Below are 20,205 nucleotides of genomic sequence, written 5' to 3'. Positions count from 1 at the left end.
CTAACTTTTAGTAACTTACTGCTCTTGCTGTTTGTTTCAAATTTTTTTCCCACTCTTCTATGTCATTCTTAGTCCTACGGTATTCATTCCACTGTATTATTCATTCATTTTTAACCTATTCTACCGAAATGCCCTCTAAAATCCTCTTGACTCATTAACTTACATTGTCCGTTCATAAGCTGAAAACCCGGTCCTGTGGTTCTTTTAATAACCTTTTTTTTTTTTTAATAACCTTTTTGATATTTGAAGGCCATGAAGTTTGCCTGTGCAGTTCTACATTGGGGTCATTCTAATTTGCTGTCTTCTCTCTAAATCCCTTTAAAATTATATGAGAAAACTACTTCATGTCTCTATGTAAACACCGTTCTGTAAAGATTCATTTTTAAAAAGAAAAAAGAAACATAGATTTTTTTTCCCATTTAAAATAAAATGTTTAAAGCAGAAAGGGAAATGGAGCTAATGCAGGTTTCTAGGCTAATGTGAAGAAACAAAATTCCTATGCTATACAAAATAACTTTTCTATCCAAACTGAATAGATAATTTGAAAGAAGTGAGTGCATGGGTTGTCAAGGGTACTGTCTCTAGGGGAAGAAAGAACAATCGTGGTATCTTATTCAAACTGAAAGGCAAATCAAATCATCCAGAATGTCCTTTTTCCTAACTCTTTTTTATTGGGGTGGGGCGGTTAGGAATGCTGAAGTAACAGTGTAGGGAAAGGCAGCCTAATAATTCCTCCAGGACGGGTAAGGCACGCTTCTGTCTAACACTGACTTGGAGAATTCAGGCTGTGCGGGAGCTTGGCTATTTTAATTCAACTGCCTGTATTACAGCCCTCCCGGCTTGCCCAGGGGTGGGAGTGGTGGTGCTCTGAATAACTGAGTCTGTGAACCTTGTTACATAAAACTATATTCTACCAATTACAGGGCAGTTAACGCTTATGCTGCTGTTAAAAGAGTCATAGCAGATTGCTAAAATGTAACTTATGCTGCAATCAGGCAGGTAAAGAAAAATGTAACTTCTTCATTTTTCTCTAAACGTTGTGTTGTCCACATGAGCCTCTGTCCTGCTGGACAGCCAGAAAGAAGGAAAAGAGAAGCCCCATAATTTTAGCCTAATCCAGTAAAATGACTCTAATAAGGAAATTTAAAAGGTTTCCTTGTTAGCTGTTGAGCATATTTTGGTAAAAAGGTTCAGTCTGCGCCCTCTCCTTGCTCCTCAGCAAGACAGCCCCTGGGGATATGGTGAGTGGTGTGGGCCCTTGACCCTAGCAGATCAGGCTTGCCTGTCAGGTTGGCCCTTTCCCATCCGCACGGATCTTGCCTAGTGACCCCTGAAGTGTGACTGGGGTGCGCTGTTACTGGGGAGCCTAGTGTCAGTTGGGTCTCTGTCTCGGCTTGATCAGTGCCCGGTGGTCCTGGCTGATGCGTCCTCCTGGAACGTCAGCATCAGCTGACATTCTGATGCTCCTGAGGTCTGGCTGCGGCTTCCACAGACATCCCGTTCAATCACCTGACCTCTGCTGAAGCAGCTCCCTCTCGTTGCATCCCACCCTGACCTTCCCTGACTCTAACCTATGTGTTAAACACACACACACGCACACACACACGTTTTTTGCACAAAACACAAAAAACCCACACGTGTTCGTTGCTACTGTTAATGAGCAGAGTACTTAATTGGATGGTGTAGCTCACCTTCCATTCCTCACTAACCAACTCTAGGAAAAGCTCAGCCCAGAGGATTCAGATGAATTTGTTAACATTCATGACTCCATGCTCTAGGTAGAGAAGCAGAAGGGCACTTGAGGTAGATGGTACAGTGCGTAGGGCAGGAATTAGGAAGATGGGTGGCGTGTTGAGAGGGTACAAGGCAGCTTGATGTGGCTGGAGCAGTGGGTCATAATCGGCGGGGCGGGGGGGGCGAGGCTTAGATTGATTGCAGGGGTCTGCACATCTATAGGGAAGCTAAGCATTGTCTTTGTATTGAATAGAAAGAATGACTTAACTGTATATAGATGCTGCCGAAATAAGTAAAATACAGTTTATTTGAATTCACGGCAGTGTTTTTGTCATATAATTGCTCAACAGGTACAGAGTTTATGGGTCTGTGATCTATTTCTATGTTAAAGGGGTCCCCCACTTAAAAATGGGGAACAAATGGCTTGGTCACTTGGCCTAAGCTGCCCTGGCAGTGACAATAATACAAAAAATAGCAGTAATAGTTAACACTTATAGGTGCTTACCACATGCAAAGCACTACTCCGAGCATTTTATATATGACTCATTTAATGCTCACAGCAGTAGTTTGGAGTTGTGATGCAGAAACTGAGGCAAGACAGGCTGTGTAACTTGCCAAGAGGGCAGAGGCCTCTGTACTTGGTGGCAGGCAGCAACATGAACCGAAGGCAGAAGGTGAACTTGGAAGTGATCTTCATGGCACGGGTTCTCAACCATGATACTTTAAAAAAATAAACAGGTATAACCTGAGATCTACTGAATCAGGATTGGAATAGAGACATGAGACATGGATATCGGTACTTTTTGTAAAGTTCTAAATGTGAGGCTAATGCATACCAAGGTTGAAATCTACTGTTCTATAAAGTTAGCCTTACAGAAAACTCCGTTAAGTGATAGGAAACGTGAAAGTTAATTAAATCAGAGTCTCAAAATACTACATAAAGAAGCCAGATTAATTTTTTCAGAACATAAAGATTTTATTGAGCGTGGTACCTGTTGCCACTTGGCTGACAGTTCTGAAATTCTGTAAATTTAGCTTCATAAGCATTTATATCTGGAAGGGATTTCCTAGATAATTGAATTTGCTCCTCTTAATTTTCAGGTAAGGAAAAGGGTCTACTCTCTACTGAGTAACTTAACAGCATTTACTGACGATCAGATTTGTGTAAAGTGCTGTGCTTATTAGCCCTGTAAGAGACGTGACCATATGTAAGTAATGTAAGGTCTTTTATGAGGCCAGCTGTATTATGACAAAAGTTCAGAAAACTTTGAATGTAAACACAAAAGTCTTATCAAATATTACTGAATTGGATCTGGCAATATATAAAAATGATAATACATCATAAAATGATATTTATTCCAGAAATACAAGGATGATTCAACATCTAAAAATCAATCAATGTAATTCACCAGATTCAGTCCAAAAAAGAAAAACTATACGAGAAACTCCATAGGTGCAGAAAAATCATTTGAAAACAACTCAACATCCATTCATGATATAAATTCTCAGAAAAGTAGGACTATAAGGGAATTTCTTCAATCTGATAAAACCTTACATAAAACTTGCAGCTTGCATCATACTTAATAGCAAAAGACTGAATGTTTTTCCACTAAGATTGGGAACAAGGCTAATACATTGCCTCTTATCACTTCTTTTCAATACTAGCCAGTGCAAGTAAGGCAAGAAAAAGAAAGAAAGTGTATGCAGATTAGAAGGAAAAAAATAAACCCATCTCTCTTTGCAGATGACATAATTATATACATAGGAAATCCCAAGGCATCTACAAAAAACCTACTAGGCCTGGTAAGTGGGTTTAGCAAGATCACAGGCTACAAGGTCAATATAAAAAAATGTATTTCTCTGTACTGGCACAAAAAAGCATTATGAAATACTTAGGTATAAATCCAAGAAAATGTGCAAAAGTTGTATGTCAGACACTTCATAAGCCTGATTTAAAAAATCAAATTGAAGTAAGTAGAGGATCTATCCATGTGCATGGATTGGAAGATTCAATATTGCTAAGATGTTAATTCTCCCCATATTGACCTGTCTTTTCAGTGGCAGTCATCTCCTGATCTGTTGGCCTCACCACACATGCATAATAATAAAACCTACGTTTGGAAACATTAACCTCTAAACAGGGAGTGTCCTGGAGCTCAGTCTTCAGACATCTTTTTCTCTTCTCACTCTGGATGTACCCTCACCCAGTCATGTATTTAATATCAGCTCCACAGTGATGACTCCCAAAATTCAGGTTCCTGCCTTCTCTTAGGACCTTGTATACAATAATAGTACCACCACCAACTACCCTGTCACCTCTGCTCCCTTTATTCTCCTTATCCTGCCTAACTTGTCCTTTTCTACCTGACATGTATAAGCAACATGAGAAATCCATTGGCATCCTTAATTTCTGAAATGGTGCTAGATTAACAGCCTCTAACTGGGGAGATCAACTTCAAGTTTGTCATTCCTATGTCCCAAACCTACCCTTTGTATTCTTCACTTTTCCTAATTAGGTTCTCATTTTATGAATCTTGGAGAGGAGGAAAGACTGGATGAGTAAACAAACATTTTTTGAGTATTTCTCAAAAAACTTTTCATGATGGAACTTGGCATAAGTTTTGTATTAGAATCATAGGTGAAGAAAATTTTCATTTATCACTTTAAATTGTTTGTATAAAAAATGCTGTGAAACCAGCTTGTCTTAGTCTTTGTTATTACTCATCACCCCCTCTCCCAAGGAAACGCTAAGTCCTCCAAAATTTCCATTGTTTACAGACCAGACTTATTCCAGGTGTGGGAACAGACAGCTTATCTTTATGAGAGTACATCAATTTAGGAACAGTACAGGAATTTTAACAACAATTGAACTTTTAGGCATGCTTGTGCCAGCATTCGAAATGTAGCTGTTTAATTAAATATTAAGCATTAGTTCTCAAATCTTCAATATAAAATGTGAAAGAGATACTAGTAATAACTAATTTTATTCAATTTTAGATGAACGTGTCCCTGTATACCCTGGACCTTAATAAAACCTGTCACATTCACAATTTACTACTGTTTGGTAAATTTCCTCTATAAGCATAACTGATAGCCTGATGCTATGAAAAATTATCTTCTCTTGAGAAGGTTGAACAGGTGTTTTTATTCATGATGTCAGTGATCTCAAAAAAATCCAACTCTCATTCTTCTACCATCCCACTTTTTCTTTTTGTAATAGGAATTTGCTTTGTTAAGCAAAACAGATCTGTCCGGTTATAGATATTATGGGAAGATATAGGTGGGACAGTACTTGAGTGTCAGGTATGACACCTTCTTATCCTCTTGGGGTCGGTAGGTGTTGGTTTCAGTAGAGATTGACTCTGGGTCCCTTGAGGAACATTCTCTTTTGTGGCAATGATTTCTTAGGGAAAAAATTTTTTAAAGTCTGGCCCAGGAAATGATTCTGAAAGAGAAAGTCCCTAATACTTTTCCTTGCCTGACATTCAGCAAGTGTGGAATGGACTCTGGGTTGTCCAAGAAGAACGTGGATTCTGGCATTGTCTGCTGACTTATCATCACTTCTTCCCAGCATGGTGGAAGAAGAGTCCCTCCTTCTGTTCCAGACTCATTCTTCTGCCTGGGCTATGGGTGCTACCCCTCCTTGGACACTTCCCATGCCTGCTTTCTCAGTACCTCACTCTCTGTTGGCTGTTCTCTTTTCTCAAACAAATGGTTCTCTCAATCGTAAGAGGAAGAAACCAAACCTACCTTTGATTTTATATCTTCTTCTAGGTACTTCTCCTTCCATCTTGTTCACTTTACAGCCAAAGTTCATGACCTTCAGCATAAAACCAAAACTCTTTAGCAGCAATAGACAGGCCCTGACTGTTCTGTCCTTGGCTTTATCTCTTGCCGTTTCCCACTTCCCCTGTGCTGGTCATCCTGCTGAGTTCCAGGGCCACTCCTTTTCCATCAGAACCTCACCTTGGATATTACTTCTCCCAAGACGCCCCTGAATCACAGATCAGGCTAAGCGACTCTCACTTTTGTTGGCAGAGTATCTTAAAGATGGATTTTGCTAATAAGCCCACTAAGTATTATGTGCTTTTTTTTTTTTTTCGTATATGTGTGTGCTGTGCATCTCCTGTTTGTCTTGGGATCATGTTTGAAAGATTCCTGTAGAGCTTGTCTTGGTTCTGGTTTATTCCGTGCCCTAGAATTTCACCAGCCTTTAGCAGGGGTAGTCTGAGGTTCACGCTAAAAATCGTGTTTTCCTCAGGTCCCTCCAGACCAAGCAGGGCGGGGCAGGGCAGCGTCAGCCTGGCTCAGGGTGGGAGGTGGTGGACAGGCCTGCCCCAAATTCCCCAGGAACATCCTCTTCCTGATTTGGAGACATGCGTGCTCCCCACCTTCATGAAGTCTCAGTCTAGAATATCTCTGTTTAAGGCGAAGGTTGATGTATAGGGTGTATGTAGGAAACACTCAGAAACAAATGACAGCCCCAGGGATGGCAGTGATCGCGACTTACATGAAAATTGATTGTTCGTGTCCTCTGTCATGTGCAACATGCCTGGGCCTGGGATCGTGCTGGCTCACGTGTGCCTGGAAGGTCATGTGTGACACCTCACCTGGCTTTGCACATGCCAGTTATGCATGGTCTACACCTCTTGAACCACTAGACTCCAAATGTTTGTCTATTTTATGGCTGTTGGATGCATTTAACACATTTTCCTGCAGGAACCATGTTATGTGTGGAGTGGTAGCTCTTGGCAACTCAGTGAATATGCCATTCAATATTGAGACGTAGATGTAGATAGATAGATAGAACTTGTGCATTTTTAAAGTTACATCAATGTACAAATGCAAAAGGATATTACTTAGATAATATTTCTGTAAGAAATGCTTCCAGCTTTCCATCCTGAAATCCCAGGAATCCTCTTCCACTGTTGAAAAGGAAGTAGGATTTTCCAATTACAAGATGATACTAGTTGCTTTTGAAGCTTGAGGCACAAATATTGTGGTCAAAACCTGATTAAAGAGTGTGGGTTCTATCTCTCATATAGAAGATTTATGGTAAGCTTTATTTTGAAAAACGTCATTGGAATAATCTCAAACTCATTACATAATTCTCATGAAGGAATTTTTGCTAAGAGAATTTTGGGAACCCCTGCAGGAATACCAGCTAAACCCAAGTTTCTAGAAATTATACTGGACCTGACTGATATAAAATGAATTCTACCGCCCAGATAATGGCTCTTATGTGCTGCTTCCTAAGGCTTTTTATTGAAAATCAACCCCACGTGACTGTTTAGCCCTCTCAGAGCTGAGAGTTTGTGTTGGGAGACCTTTTGTGGTGGAGAATTTCCTGCTTCTTTTCTGATGCAGTATGAATTGTGTAAATGATTGTCAAACAGCTGGCCAGGTTGGAAACTGTCACTAAGACTGTACTAATTATTTCTTAGGGGAAGAGGAGGAAGTGGGGGTGACCATTGGTTGCTGTTATTTTATTTAAGATATTTTCAGAGTTACCAGCTCTTTAGAGTTTGATATAAGAAAGTCATTCATGTTGGATTTCAGAGACAAGGAGGTCACTGAGAGGAGGGACTGCTGCAGGGAGCTGGGAGGATGATGGAAGAGCTGAGGGAAATAGCTCGAGTATAAGCAGGGTCCTTCAGTTGAACTGACTGCAGAGAACAAGCTAATGTCTTGTGCTGGGGTCGTCCGGGGATGGTGGCTGATAGCAGAGCATTCCCTGAAGTTTAAGGTCCTCAGTTAATTTATTCAATGAAGATTTATTGAATGCTTCCTATGGACTGTGTTGTGTTCTAAGTGTTGGGGATGGAACCAGGAACAAAACGGACAGAAATCTCTACTCCCATGGAGCCTATAGTCTAGGAGGGGAGAGGACAGGCAATTTCATAAACAAACAGATTTATGTTGGTTAATGGTGGAAAACGTTATGCAGATAAATAAAGTAGGAAATGAGTGATAGAGATACGGGTCAGGAAAGGCCTCTTCAAGAGGTTGACAGAGACTTGAAGAATGTGAGGGAAGAAGCAGTGTGCAATGTGAGGGAAGTGCTCTAGGATAAGGGGACTGTCAGGGCAAGGCCCAAGACAAGCATTAAGGCAAAGCAAGAGAGACTGGAATGGAGTAGAGAAGTGAGAGATGTCAGCCACTGTAGAGGCTTTGGCTTTATACTGAGAAACATAGGGAGTCAGTTGAGGATTTTGAGCAGAGGGGGGACATGATCTAACTTACATGTGAACAAGACCACTCTGGCTCCTGGGTCGAGGTAAGAGACCCTGTGGCTGGAGCAAGAGCGGTTGGAGTAGAGGTGGTGAGAAATGGTCAAAAGGGAGATCTCCCGTGAAGGCAGAGCTGATAGGATTTGGGGATGGATACAGTGTAGACTGTAAGGCGGGGGGCGGGCTGTGGGGCTCAGGGATTACTTCCACCTGGAAGGATGGAGTTGCCGGTAGTTAAGCGGGGGAAGGCTGTAGGGAGGGCAGGGGTTTGTTTTGGTTTTGGTGGGAATTGAGTAGAACGATAATGTGTCCTGTTTGATGGTTAGAGGGACAAGGGCAGAGGACCAGAGGCTTTTGCCATTCCTGTGTCCTCACAGCGGCACCCTTAGATATTGCAGACCTCGTGCACTTACAAAGACTAGGCATTAGGATTCGACACACTAGGATTCACAGCACTAGGGTCCGGCATTTGCCTTGGAGGGTTACGGGGTCAGGCTTGGGCTGTTGGCAAGCAGAGACCTTGAGAAGCAGCCGTGAGAATTCACAAAGGGAACAGCCGTTGTGCCAGAGCTTCCTGCTGGCACAAACCCTCAAGGATGGGTCTTCCTTCCTGGGACCACTTCCTTTTTCCTTCTCTTTCTTTCTTTTTTTAATATTTCCTCTTTTTTATTTATTTATTTATTTATTTATTTATTTATTTATTGGCTGTGTTGGGTCTTCCGTTCGTGTGAGGGCTTTCTCTAGTTACGGCAAGTGGGGGCCACTCTTCATCGCGGTGCGGGGACCGCTCTTCATCGCGGTGCGCGGGCCTTTCACTATCGCGGCCCCTCCCGTTGCGGGGCACAGGCTCCAGACGCGCAGGCTCAGTAGTTGTGGCTCACGGGCCCAGCTGCTCTGCGGCATGTGGGATCTTCCCAGACCAGGGCTCGAACCCGTGTCCCCTGCACTAGCAGGCAGATTCTCAACCACTGCGCCACCAGGGAAGCCCTCCTTCTCTTTCTTATGTCAACTTGTCACTGCCATTGGCGGCTGAGTCCAGCCAGGGTTTCTCTGTCCCCTTCTCTAACCAGAGTCTCTCTTCGTCTCTTCTTCACTGAGCAGCGCGGCCCCCTTTGGTAACAATGGGGCAAATATGCAAATACAGTCCTCCCTTGGTGTCCGTGGGGGATTGGTTCCAGGACCCCCATGGATACCAAAATCCACGGATGCATGAGTCACTTATGTAAAATGGTGTACTACGTATTACAGCTGATTCTTTCCTTTATTCTCCCTTGCCCCATCTGTTTCATTACCTGTTTTGATCTGACATGTGAGGACTTTGTCTTCACTGAGTTGCACTGATGTGTATTTATATCGTAAAATAATCAGAATTTATCTCATTTTGTAAAAATACATTTACTGGGGAAAGAGAGTCTGGTACTTCTGGGCCTTTTGGCATTAAGCCGAGGAGGGGCCACAGTGGTGAGGAAGGAAGGGGAGTGAAGGAGCATCCTCTTCTCTCTTTCTTCCCCCCTTTCAGGCTCTCCCACTGTTTGCCTGTCCCCCTCAGTCCTGCTCCCACGTCCCTCCTCTACGCCAGGTGCCAGGCAGGTACCTGCTGGTGCAGGGCAAACCTGGGACTCCCTAGCAGAAAGGAAGAGGCTTTCTGAATTCTTGAGCAGGCAGTGGGAGAATCCCTGAAGGTGTGAGTCTGGAGAAAAGCAGGACCAGATCTGGGTTTTAGAAGGAGAATCCTGGCATCTCTAGGAGATGGGGTACAGGAGGAGAGGCAGAGACGAGTTGGTTAGAAGGTGGTTAAAATAAGTTGTGGAGGTGAGGGCCTGTCAGCGCGGCTCGTGGGGAGGAAAGTAGGAGAGCAGAGCAGAGGCGGATCTGGTGACTGGAAACGGGGGAGTGCTGGAGGCGGGGAAGGGCCGCAGGGTGACATAAAGCTGAGTGGTGAGAGGCACTGGCAGAACCGGTGAGGGCAGGAGGCAAGAGGATGTCAGTGGAAGTTATGTCGAGTTTGAGGAGCCTGTGAGATTCCCATGTGGGTGAAAACGTCCTGGAATGGCCACTTAGAACCACACTGAACTTAGATGGAAACACAGGGTGAGCTCAGGGAAGATTCAGGGGCTAGAGAAGGACTTGGGAGTTCTGGGTATAAATTATGGTGATTGAGGGGATAAAAATGGGAGACGGGCTGTGGGACAGCTCTCGGGAGACCATCACTCTGTCTCTCTTACACGTATTTCCTTTAGAAACGTTTCTGCCAAGGCATGTTTTGTGCTGGAAGCGTGATGAAAGATAGTTTTGCTTGAACAGAGACAAATTATTTGTCACTGAGCTAGCAACAGCTTGGCCATTACTCATCAAATAGCCACGATCAGTGACATACACAAGAGCTTACCTTGGAGTTTTGAGTTCCTTTCAGCAGTTTGTTGAAAACACATTCATGACAGAATCTGTGGTAATGCAAAATACGTCATGCACATTAACTCATCCTTCAGGTGCTGCTGGGGGCTGAGAGGCATGAGAGGGCATGACCAGCTTGCGCTTCAGCACAGACAGACGGGACGTTGAAGCCCGTGTTTGGTGCTCTTGTGTCTAATGCTCTTGGCTCCTAATTTCCTCTCAGATCTGTTTGTCACCTCAGCATAATCTTATAAACCTAGTTTGGTGGCTTATGTTATAAAGGGTTGCAAATCTCTTCTCAGTGTAACTTCGTGTGTATGGAAACCTTGTGAATAGATCATTTTAATAATAAAGCTCATTGTTTGAAATTTTCATTATCAAGGTCATGTTTCAGATGCTTTGCTGCACTAGGAATGAAATTATTTGACAACATGTCCACCGTTTCGTATCTAGAACATGCAATTCTTGTAAAGGCGGTAGTTTGTAATTCATTGCTCTGACTTGAAGGGTGGGATTTTTTTTTCTTTTGAAAGGGTTTAATAACACTTACAGAAACAGGAAGCCAGTGCCAGAATTGATACGACTGGCTTTTCTTTTCTTAAAGAGCATCTTCCTAGCTGTCTTAAGAGCCAGGAGAAGCCCTTGTGCCCCGTGAGGCTTGCGCTCCAGCTGGCCCACTGCAGTTCCCGAGACTGAACTCAATCACTGGGCTGCCAGTGCCATACCGCCGCTCTGCAAGGCAATTACCACCAATCCCCCCCACCCCAGTCCACAGGTGTTGAAAGGAATTGCTTGTGGAAATAGATCTGGGAGACAATTACATATATTCAGTTGGCATTAGTCAATGTTTTTTTCCTTTGACCAAGTCAGGAAAAAAAATGTAATTTTATAAGATTTGTCTGAAGTAGATAATTTTTTATGTTAGCATGTACATTCGTGTGGTGAAAATTTTTCATGAATTACATTAGAAAGATGATTTTTCTAAACACACTGATCTTATACTGTGTATTATGTTGTATGTCTCCTTAGTTATTTAACACATGCATAATTTTCTTCTCAACTGGGCTGTGGTCTCGTAAAAAAGACCAAAGTGCTTCTGCTATTGTATTGAACGTAATTCTTATCACAGTATTAGGCTTATAATAGACCATTTCATAATAAATCTGTTTGGGCTGAAACTCAGATGTAGTGGAAAATTCATGTTTCATATTTTTGGAATCTGGATTTCATTTAGACTGAGCGGGAATGTCAGTACTTTACGTTACATTCGCCATCCACTTGTGCTCTGTGCATGCCTGTGTTTGTAAATCTGGTGTGTCAGGGTTATTCTGTGGTATCATTTGGAGAGCAGTACGCAGCCCTCAGGATTTAATTGATGTATGGGAAAGACGTTCTTGCTAATTGATTTCAAAGGAACAGTTGGGCTGCAACAGAGCTGTGTTCCTATGGCATTATTGTCACCGTGTTACTCGCATGGGCACTTTCACTAATGTATTAAGCAATAATGCTATTATTTACCATGTATTCCCCATCACTTGGTGAATAAATTTGAACAACCAAAGCTGAAGAGTAATTTATTCTTTGTTTTTCAAAGATCTCATCAGAAAATTGAAGACTCAGAAGAGAGCAGCGATGAAATTCTTTGTCGTCTAACGTCTGCGGTAAGGCCATGTGATTTCCCTGCCCAGGGGTGCAGAAATAATGAGGGGTCTTTGAAGGGCGGCAGTCTGGGTAGTGGTGTAGAGAGACACTTGCCCTATGGCTGCTCATCACTGTGGGAGGCCCAAGTCAAGGCAGAAGGAGTCAATGGCATTAACTTGTTCTACTCTGATGCAGCCTCTCCTGCAAGATCATAGATGCTCTTGGTGGAAAGTTCCTGGAACCTTAGTGGAGGAAGTTTTTTTTTTTTTTTAATACAGTATGACTTAACCTAGGGCAAGTTGTGACCTGCTGCACAAAGGAGAAAAGACTGTATGTTTCATTAGGAAAAAAAAGATCACCTCAACCAACAAAAGATCAAGTCCTCAGTTTTTAAATGTAGTAGATTGCAACATTTTCATTATGTCTTTTAAAGCCATTAATTAGAGTCGGTAGTTGACTTGTTGGTTGAAGGAAAGCTTATCCCCTTCTTCCTAGAAAAAGGTGGCCATGGCCTCTAATCATGGAGCTCTGGTTTTTGACAGGCTCTAGCAATCCTGTCTCACAAAATCTTTATCCATTGGCTGGGCTTTCTGGAAACTTTTCTAGCCTTCCCAAGGATTCTTGAATTCTTCTTTAACTGCATTCTTTAAGCGGTGCTTGCTGAAAGTCATGCTGGCTTGGGTTATATATGTGGAATGAAACTGATCTTACACAGTTGGTACACCAAGTCTTGGCATCTGGGCATAGCTTGAAAGTTAAAAGCTGTCTTTCCTACTCTTCTGGAATGTAGCTTAGAAAAGTAACTTTTGGCTAAATACAGTGCTCAGTGGTATAAAACTTCACGTGAAATGAAATCTTGACAGCATGTTATGAAAAAATATTTAACACGACCTTTGCAGTTTAAAATATTGACCAAAGAGGAGTGCCTGTTATGTGCAAAATTGTTAACAGCCATCTGTTTAAAAAAAACCACTCACTACAGACCAAATACTATGTTAAACATTGTGTGTACATATGTACATACATACATACACACACACACATTACACTTCACAACAGCCCTGTGAAATAAGTGGCGTTATCTCTGTTTTACAGACATGAAAGCTTCTAGAAGTTAGGTAACTTGCCCAAAGTCACCCACCCATCTAGAAAGGAACAAAGTCAGGATCTAAACGTAGAATTTTCTGCTTCCTAATCACGTTCTCTTAACTACTACACCTCATTTTTTGTTAACGTAATACAGTTACTAGGTAAGTTTCAGAAGCAGCAGACAGGTAAGATGTGGTTCCTACAGCTGTACCAGGAAGATAGGCACATTAAAAAGTTAACCTATAGGGCTTCCCTGGTGGCGCAGTGGTTGAGAGTCTGCCTGCCAATGCAGGGGACACGGGTTCGAGCCCTGGTCTGGGAAGATCCCACATGTCACGGAGCAACTAGGCCCGTGAGCCACAATTACTGAGCCTGCGCATCTGGAGCCTGTGCTCCTCAACAAGACAGGCCGCGATAGTGAGAGGCCCGCGCACCGCGATGAAGAGCGGCCCCCACTTGCCGCAACTAGAGAAAGCCCTCGCACAGAAACGAAGACCCAACATAGCAATCAATCAATAAATCAATAAATCTTAAAAAAAAAATGGTAAGCTGCTATAAAAATAAAAGCCATTTTATACCCATTCAAAATTTAACAACAACAACAAAAAAGTTAACCTATAAAACAGCTGGCAATTGAGCATCAAAAATCATGGTGTATAGGTAGTAAGTCCAAGAACCGTAGCAGAGAGCTTCATTGAAGGGATGGGACTTGAACCATCATTGAAGGCAATCAGGATGTGAACAGGTGACAAAGGATGTGTACTCTAGCTGTAGGATTTATTGTGTGCAGGCAGAGGAATGGGAAAATACAGTGGGAAAATAGTAGACCCCTCTGGTTACAGAGGAAACACCTAATAGAGAAAAGTGAAAGCCTTTTTGAACAACAGATTAACATGATGAAGCAGACATTTAAGAAACAAGAAGATGAGTTGGAGATGGGGAGACTGGTTGAGAGGCTGATGAAAACCTAATATAGTTTCTGGAGATTTTCGGGGGAACCAAAAGAAAAATGAGTTCAAAAGGAGCATAAAGAAGTTTTTAAAAATCAGTAGCACAGGTACATGTAGAGGAGGAGTCAGATAACCGAAGTTCTGAACTTGAATGGAAAAGCGATGATACTCTTAGGAAGCTGAGTAAAATGCGTGGAAGGAGAGATGACATCATTTTGGACACACTGAGTTTGAGGACACAAGGATGTAAAAATATTCGGGAAATACCTGGAGACGCGAATCTGGAACTCAGAAAGGTCAGGGCTAGAGCTATGGGAACCAGTCCAGGTTGTCGATTGAAGAGCGTAGTGGAAGATGGCGTCTTGGGCAGCACCCATGATAAGAGGGCAGTAGGGAGAGGAGAGGACAGTGAGAGGTGGAAATACCGATCAAGAAAGCCTCTAAAAAGGAGAGTGGACAGCAAAGTGTCGGCTATATATTTGGTTGAGGTAATCTTACTAGAAAAAATCTCCAAGCTAAAAGACTGAGTAAGCTGAGGTAAGGTGCTAGAGTAGGAATGAGAATAAAGGGCAGAGGAGAAAAATTCACGTCTTAATTGATGGCTGATCCGCCTGGAATAGTGAAACTGTCTTTGAACTGAGAACGTGGACCTTGATTCTTAGTTCTTCCAACACTATGACCTTGGCCAAATTGAGTGCTGGACTAGACAATATCTAAGTTCTAAAATTCCTCTGTTCATTGTATAAGCGTTTATGAAGGGACTGTTGTGCTTCACCGCTTCACAATGTAGTTATTCCTGTTGGCTTTGGTATGAAAACTTTGTTACCTAGCTGTTAACACCATGTAGGAAGGGAGATGTTTGCATACATCAGTCAAGTAACAGTTGTCATCTAGCATGACCCTTCAATGCATTAAAGGAAAGCAAAAGTGACATCTGTAATGCAGACTTGTTAAAGTGCTTTTCAAAAGGTTTGTGTAATTAGGGGGCACTGGAAAGGGGGCAGCAGTTTCCCACAATAGAGTTTACTGTACTGCCCTGTATATTCACCTCTTTTTACTCAAACTTGAGGGTTTTGTATGTTGCTATCTTTAAAAAAAAAAAATCCTTATTTTTAAATAGTTTATTTCTTAGTGTCAGGTTCATCAAGAGAAAGGTCCTGTCATCTAAAAAAATAATACCTAAAATTCTACCCTGGAAGAAAACACTAGTGAGTTTTCATATTAAAGGAACATGAGAAGACAACATGTATAGAAATAAAAACGTCTTGATACTTCAGTCAGATTTACAGCTATTAAATGTACACAAACATGGACAATAAAAATGTTCCAGGTACATTTCTGGTGAGTTTCAGGAAAGAGCCACCCTCCCAAGCGCCTGACATCTGAAAACCTAAAGAAGAAAACTTTGTAAGAAGTTTTCAGCTTAAGGAAAAAGGACATGGCTATAATAGACTCCTTCCATTATGTACAGTCTACAGAAACACTCTGGGCATTATTATCTGAAAATCGTCTGGCTTTCCCTGCGGTACATGTGGTGTCTGCCTTAACGTCTTAGCTTCCTTTTTAATATCTTCTGACCTTCCACATTTTGTTAACTTGAAAAATCTTCTCTTCTTCATTTCCTATGAGTCTCTGTTAGTCTGATAAAGCTGGCAGACCAAGAAGGGCCCTTGGATGACATAGTCTCCCAATTCCTATCCTTGAAGTTCTGAGCATTATTTTATTTTATTTTTAAACATGAATTCTCCCAGTGTATATGCCAAAAGCAGTGTTCAGAATTGATGACATAGATTTTATATAGTTGTTTTACAATCCAGGATAAACTAGACATAGGGAAGAATTTATAGTGAATGAAATATTGCTTTCAAAGTCATAGTTCTTAGGATGTAAATTTAGGAAATAAGCTAAACTTTGAGGCATTTTGAAGAACTGAGAAGTACTTGGGCATCATCCAAAGACAGGAGGTGGAAACATGGGCATCCTTAAATAGGAGATGAAAACTGATTCTGGACTTCTAGCTCATGCTTCCTTAAAATCAACATCCTAAACAAACCATGTTGGGCTATTTCTGTTACTTCGGGCTAAATTTTCTTGATGGAAGTTGTAGAGATAAGAAAACACAAACATCTGAGTGAAATTCATGGTTTTTATTCACACAGTCAAACCGCTGAGGTGATGTGAGTTAGGCTAAGTTGTTAATTTTACATATTAGATGCTTGTTTGATGGCATGGTTATATGAGTTTTCGTTTATAAAAGGACGGGGGTAGGGCATGTGGCGTGGTCCTCTGTGCTACTTGGTCCAGCAAAGTCAGCCATCACTCGGATGGTAGAAGAGAACAGCGCTGAGTGTCTACAATAAACGCGAACCTGGCGGTGGTAGTGGCGAAGAGTTTGTGGCCATATCTTGAGAGGTGAATTCAAATGACAAATCAAGTATACAGAAGTTAGGAAGAGAGGTCAGTGTGGATGAGAACAGAATCTAATACTCGGGAGACATTTAACTAGACACTGTTACACCCTCATATTCCTTCTCAAAGCTGATGTAGTTGATAATTTTCAGAGTTCAGATTTCTCTGTTGGTACGTTTCTGCTCTATCCTGTTGTTCATTTTCTTCAGCTCATCAAACTTTAATGTAGAACCTCTGCGTTTGATGCTCCTAGTGGTATTTTCCAAATTCCTTCTCATAGGGTATGTTATCACTCCTCTGAGAAATACCACTGAGCAATCAAACCCAAATTATAAATGGGGTGACTGCTGTAAGTTCTAGAAGATTTTGAAGCAGATGAAGCCCCAAGAAGCCAATAGCCATACTAAGATATATAACTTTCGGTGAAAGTGTTAGAGAAAAAGAGATCTGCTATGGAATTTTTTTTTTTTTTTTTTTTTGCACCTCTCTAGGGAAAAAAAAAGAGGTGGTTATAACTGCAGCACGTTGTCAACTTCGCAGAAAGGTTTTTCCCTGCTCAGTGTCCAGAAGTTGGATGTAACTCCATCAGTTTTCACATCAACCATGAACTTGTTCTCTCAGGCTTCCTAGCATTCTTTCTAGTAAAAGTCATCTTCTCATTTTTTCCCTATGTGGGATCCTGCTTTACAGGTAAAAAGGATCTGATTTTATTCTCATTAACTAAGACCTGCACTTACCCTGGGCCTCTGATTCTTCTCCCATGTCATCTTTTCCTTAGATAGAATTCTCTTGGGAAATACTTTTCACAGAGGCCCAAGGACCTGAGTCTTAATGAACAACCAATTGTCTTGTATCACCAAAAGCATGATACTAGGAAACTCAAAGACCCCAACTTTCCAAGATTCTCTGTCTTGTCAACTATCTCATTCCTCTCACGTGCCTGTTCTCATATTTTGCTTTCACTCATTTAAAACTCCTCTCCTTTGCCATGTCTAATCATTCACCTGAACCTTCCACCATTTTCTTTAAGGTGTGTCTGTCACAGGACTCTTGTCTACACCCTTTCTGGGTCAGGAAGCGTATAAAGTGGCTAGGATTCCTTTAGTTTGTTCTTCTTGATAAATCTACAAGTTGGGTTGATACATTGGAGAAATTCCTTGTTGAACAATAGTATCTGAAGATAACGGTGACAGCTTTGTTTGATTGGAAACGTTCACATTGGTACCAGTTCAGGAAGCAGAAATAGCATGGGATTTGAGTTTTGCCGAATCTTTAAAGAGTTAGAATTTTGGAGACTTATTTAAGAGGTGATACGTCAAGTTAGTTAGGTCTAGAAATAATCTTAGGGAAGGTGGGGAGAACCTGTCGCATTGAGTGCCTGATGAGCAGAATCCAGTGATGAATTTTGCCACATTTAGAAATGCTGTTTTTTTAAATGCTGAAATACTAATTTCCACTCACCCTTTTTCCTGGCTATCTGCCTCCTCCTTTCTGAGGAATGGAGAAGCAGTGTAGTTAATCTCCATTTTCTAAGTCTATCACAGACTTGAGTGGGCGTGTTTGTTAAGAGAATAAAAGTGACTCCGCCAGGGAATGACTAACCTTCTCTCTGGCCGCCACAGGATTGTGAACATCTTATATTTCTTGTCTTTAGGGAACGTAAAATTCTTATGTGGAATTGTAGCCTCGCTCCAGCCCTTCCAGTGGCTTCAGAGCTACTATGTGATTTGGGGAAGGGCCGGGTAGATTGAGTTTTGAGAAAGTGTCAAGTGAGGCCCTGGAAGACAGCTCTGGTTTCAAAGAGCATTAAGAAGGCCCCAGAGGACTTGTAGCACATTCCTGGTGTAGCATTCCTTGTTCTTGGTATTCATAAGAAGCCGTGGGGCTTGTTAGTACCTTCCCTCGTTGTGCTTTAGAACTACCCTGATCAGCTGTTACAATGTTCAAGGTGCCTTTGGCCGTGGATTTTTAAGTCTCTAGGACCACTTGGAGAGCTGGTTAAAGCTCCTTCAGTTTCCCTCAGGGAGGATCTCACAGTAGCATGCCACAAAGCCCATGATTGTCAACATGTGAACAGATAGCTGAATGGTATTTTTCTCTCCTTTGTCAATAAAAAAGGCTTAATATGTTCTATGTCTATCATACATCAAAGTGATTTTCTTCATCCTGGGAATAGATCCCTAAATACTGAAAGATACAGATGTACATGCACACAACTTTTTAAAATAGTTATTAAGTTATTGTCTCTACTTCCAAAGAAACCATCTGCACATGCCCAGATCATGTGGTGACCTAATTTAACTGTAGCCTTGTCAAGCTGGTTTTGGTGAACAGCATAGTACATGTCTTTTGCCTACTGCAGTGAACCCAGTGTAGGGGCATTTATTTAAAAGCATTAGTTCAGAAAGATGTCAGTGTGCAGAACCCATTCAAGAATGAAACGTGTCTTGATGAATCCCTTGTCAATAGGGGAAGAAGTGTGTGTGTGTGTGTGTGTGTGTGTGTGTGTGTGTGTGTGTGTGTGTGTGTACATACACAGTATATTATGGTCTTTGGGTATCTGTTCCCAAGATGGAGATAATTATTTTTACCTGCAATACACATAGAAAACATAAGCATTTTTAATTGACAAGGAATAGAAATAGGTCATTTAGCTATCAGTTTGTATATAAACAAGGGAAAAATCTGGAAAAAATATATATAAAGTGAATCACTTTTCTGTATACCTGAAACTAACACAACATTGTAAATCAACTATATTCAGTTTAAAAAATTAAAAAGTCAAAAAAAGTTGTATATTCGCAGTTATGTGTTTGTGAAGTGTTCCTGTGAAACCCTATCTGAGGGAAGTGGAAGGAGCTTTAAAAGGTGATCCATGAATATTTCATGTTGGGTTTCTTCTTTGTGCATTTGTTTAAAATAGAACTTCTTATTGCTGCTTAGATGAAATGTAATTTTGCATACCTAACTCAATGGAATAGCTTTAAATAGTATGTCCATATGTGAAGCAGGACCAGGAGGCATATAAAAAGTGAAAACTACTTGAGTTTTTGGTGGTGATGGAATAAGGTAGATTTTAAATTAGTTTGTTATTTTATGTTGTTGTAAAAATCAGAATATAAGGAAATTTTATGTGGATACTGGGTAGAAATTGGATGAATTCTTTTCCTATATTTGTAAGTGTGAAAAGGGTGGTAAATTTGGTAGTGAGTTGTCATTACTGTGGATTATACTTTGCAAATTTTAAAAATTTATCTGACATTTGGATTAACTTGAATATAAAGACTTAATAACTTTTTAAAATTCCAGAATAAAAAAGATGCCCAGAATGAAACCACTTAGAAATAATTCTTTATTAACACTTTAGTGTTGTTACTTTCTAGGTTATTTTTCTTGCGTGTATATTTTTTGTAAATTGTGTAAAAAAAAAAATGACCCTTTTATTTGGTGGTCTGTGCTTTTCACTTAATATATTTTCAGTGTTAACATTACCTCCTACAACATTTGTAGGGGTTTATCGTACCCCGTTCCATGGATTTATCATCCCCTGATTTTTGAACATTGTGGTTATTTTCCATCTTTTCTATTGTAAACAACACAGAGATGAACTTTTTTTTTTTTTTGGCTGCGCTGGGTCTTCGTTGCTGCGTGCAGGCTTTCTCTACTTGCAGCGAGCGGGGGCTACTCTTTGTTGCGGTGCACGGGCTTCTCATTGCAGTGGCTTCTCTTGTTGCAGAGCACAGGCTCTAGGCGCACAG

The 20,205-nt window shown here is 41.3% G+C and overlaps 1 protein-coding gene across 1 annotated transcript in view; it reads left to right on the top strand.

Moving 5' to 3' along the window:
- Nucleotides 1-20,205, top strand: part of RAPGEF5 (Rap guanine nucleotide exchange factor 5) — a 179,668-nt gene that overhangs the window by 9,525 nt on the left and 149,938 nt on the right. Inside the window, exon 4 of the mRNA XM_057550581.1 lies at nucleotides 11,953-12,019. Within this exon, the coding sequence (XP_057406564.1) occupies nucleotides 11,953-12,019 (67 nt within the window). The remainder of the gene's footprint in view (nucleotides 1-11,952; nucleotides 12,020-20,205) is intronic.

Source organism: Balaenoptera acutorostrata, chromosome 7, assembly GCF_949987535.1.
Source record: "Balaenoptera acutorostrata chromosome 7, mBalAcu1.1, whole genome shotgun sequence".
Lineage (NCBI taxonomy): Eukaryota > Metazoa > Chordata > Mammalia > Artiodactyla > Balaenopteridae > Balaenoptera > Balaenoptera acutorostrata.
Note: the sequence above shows the minus strand (reverse complement) of the source record. Positions and strands in the feature narration are given on the sequence as shown.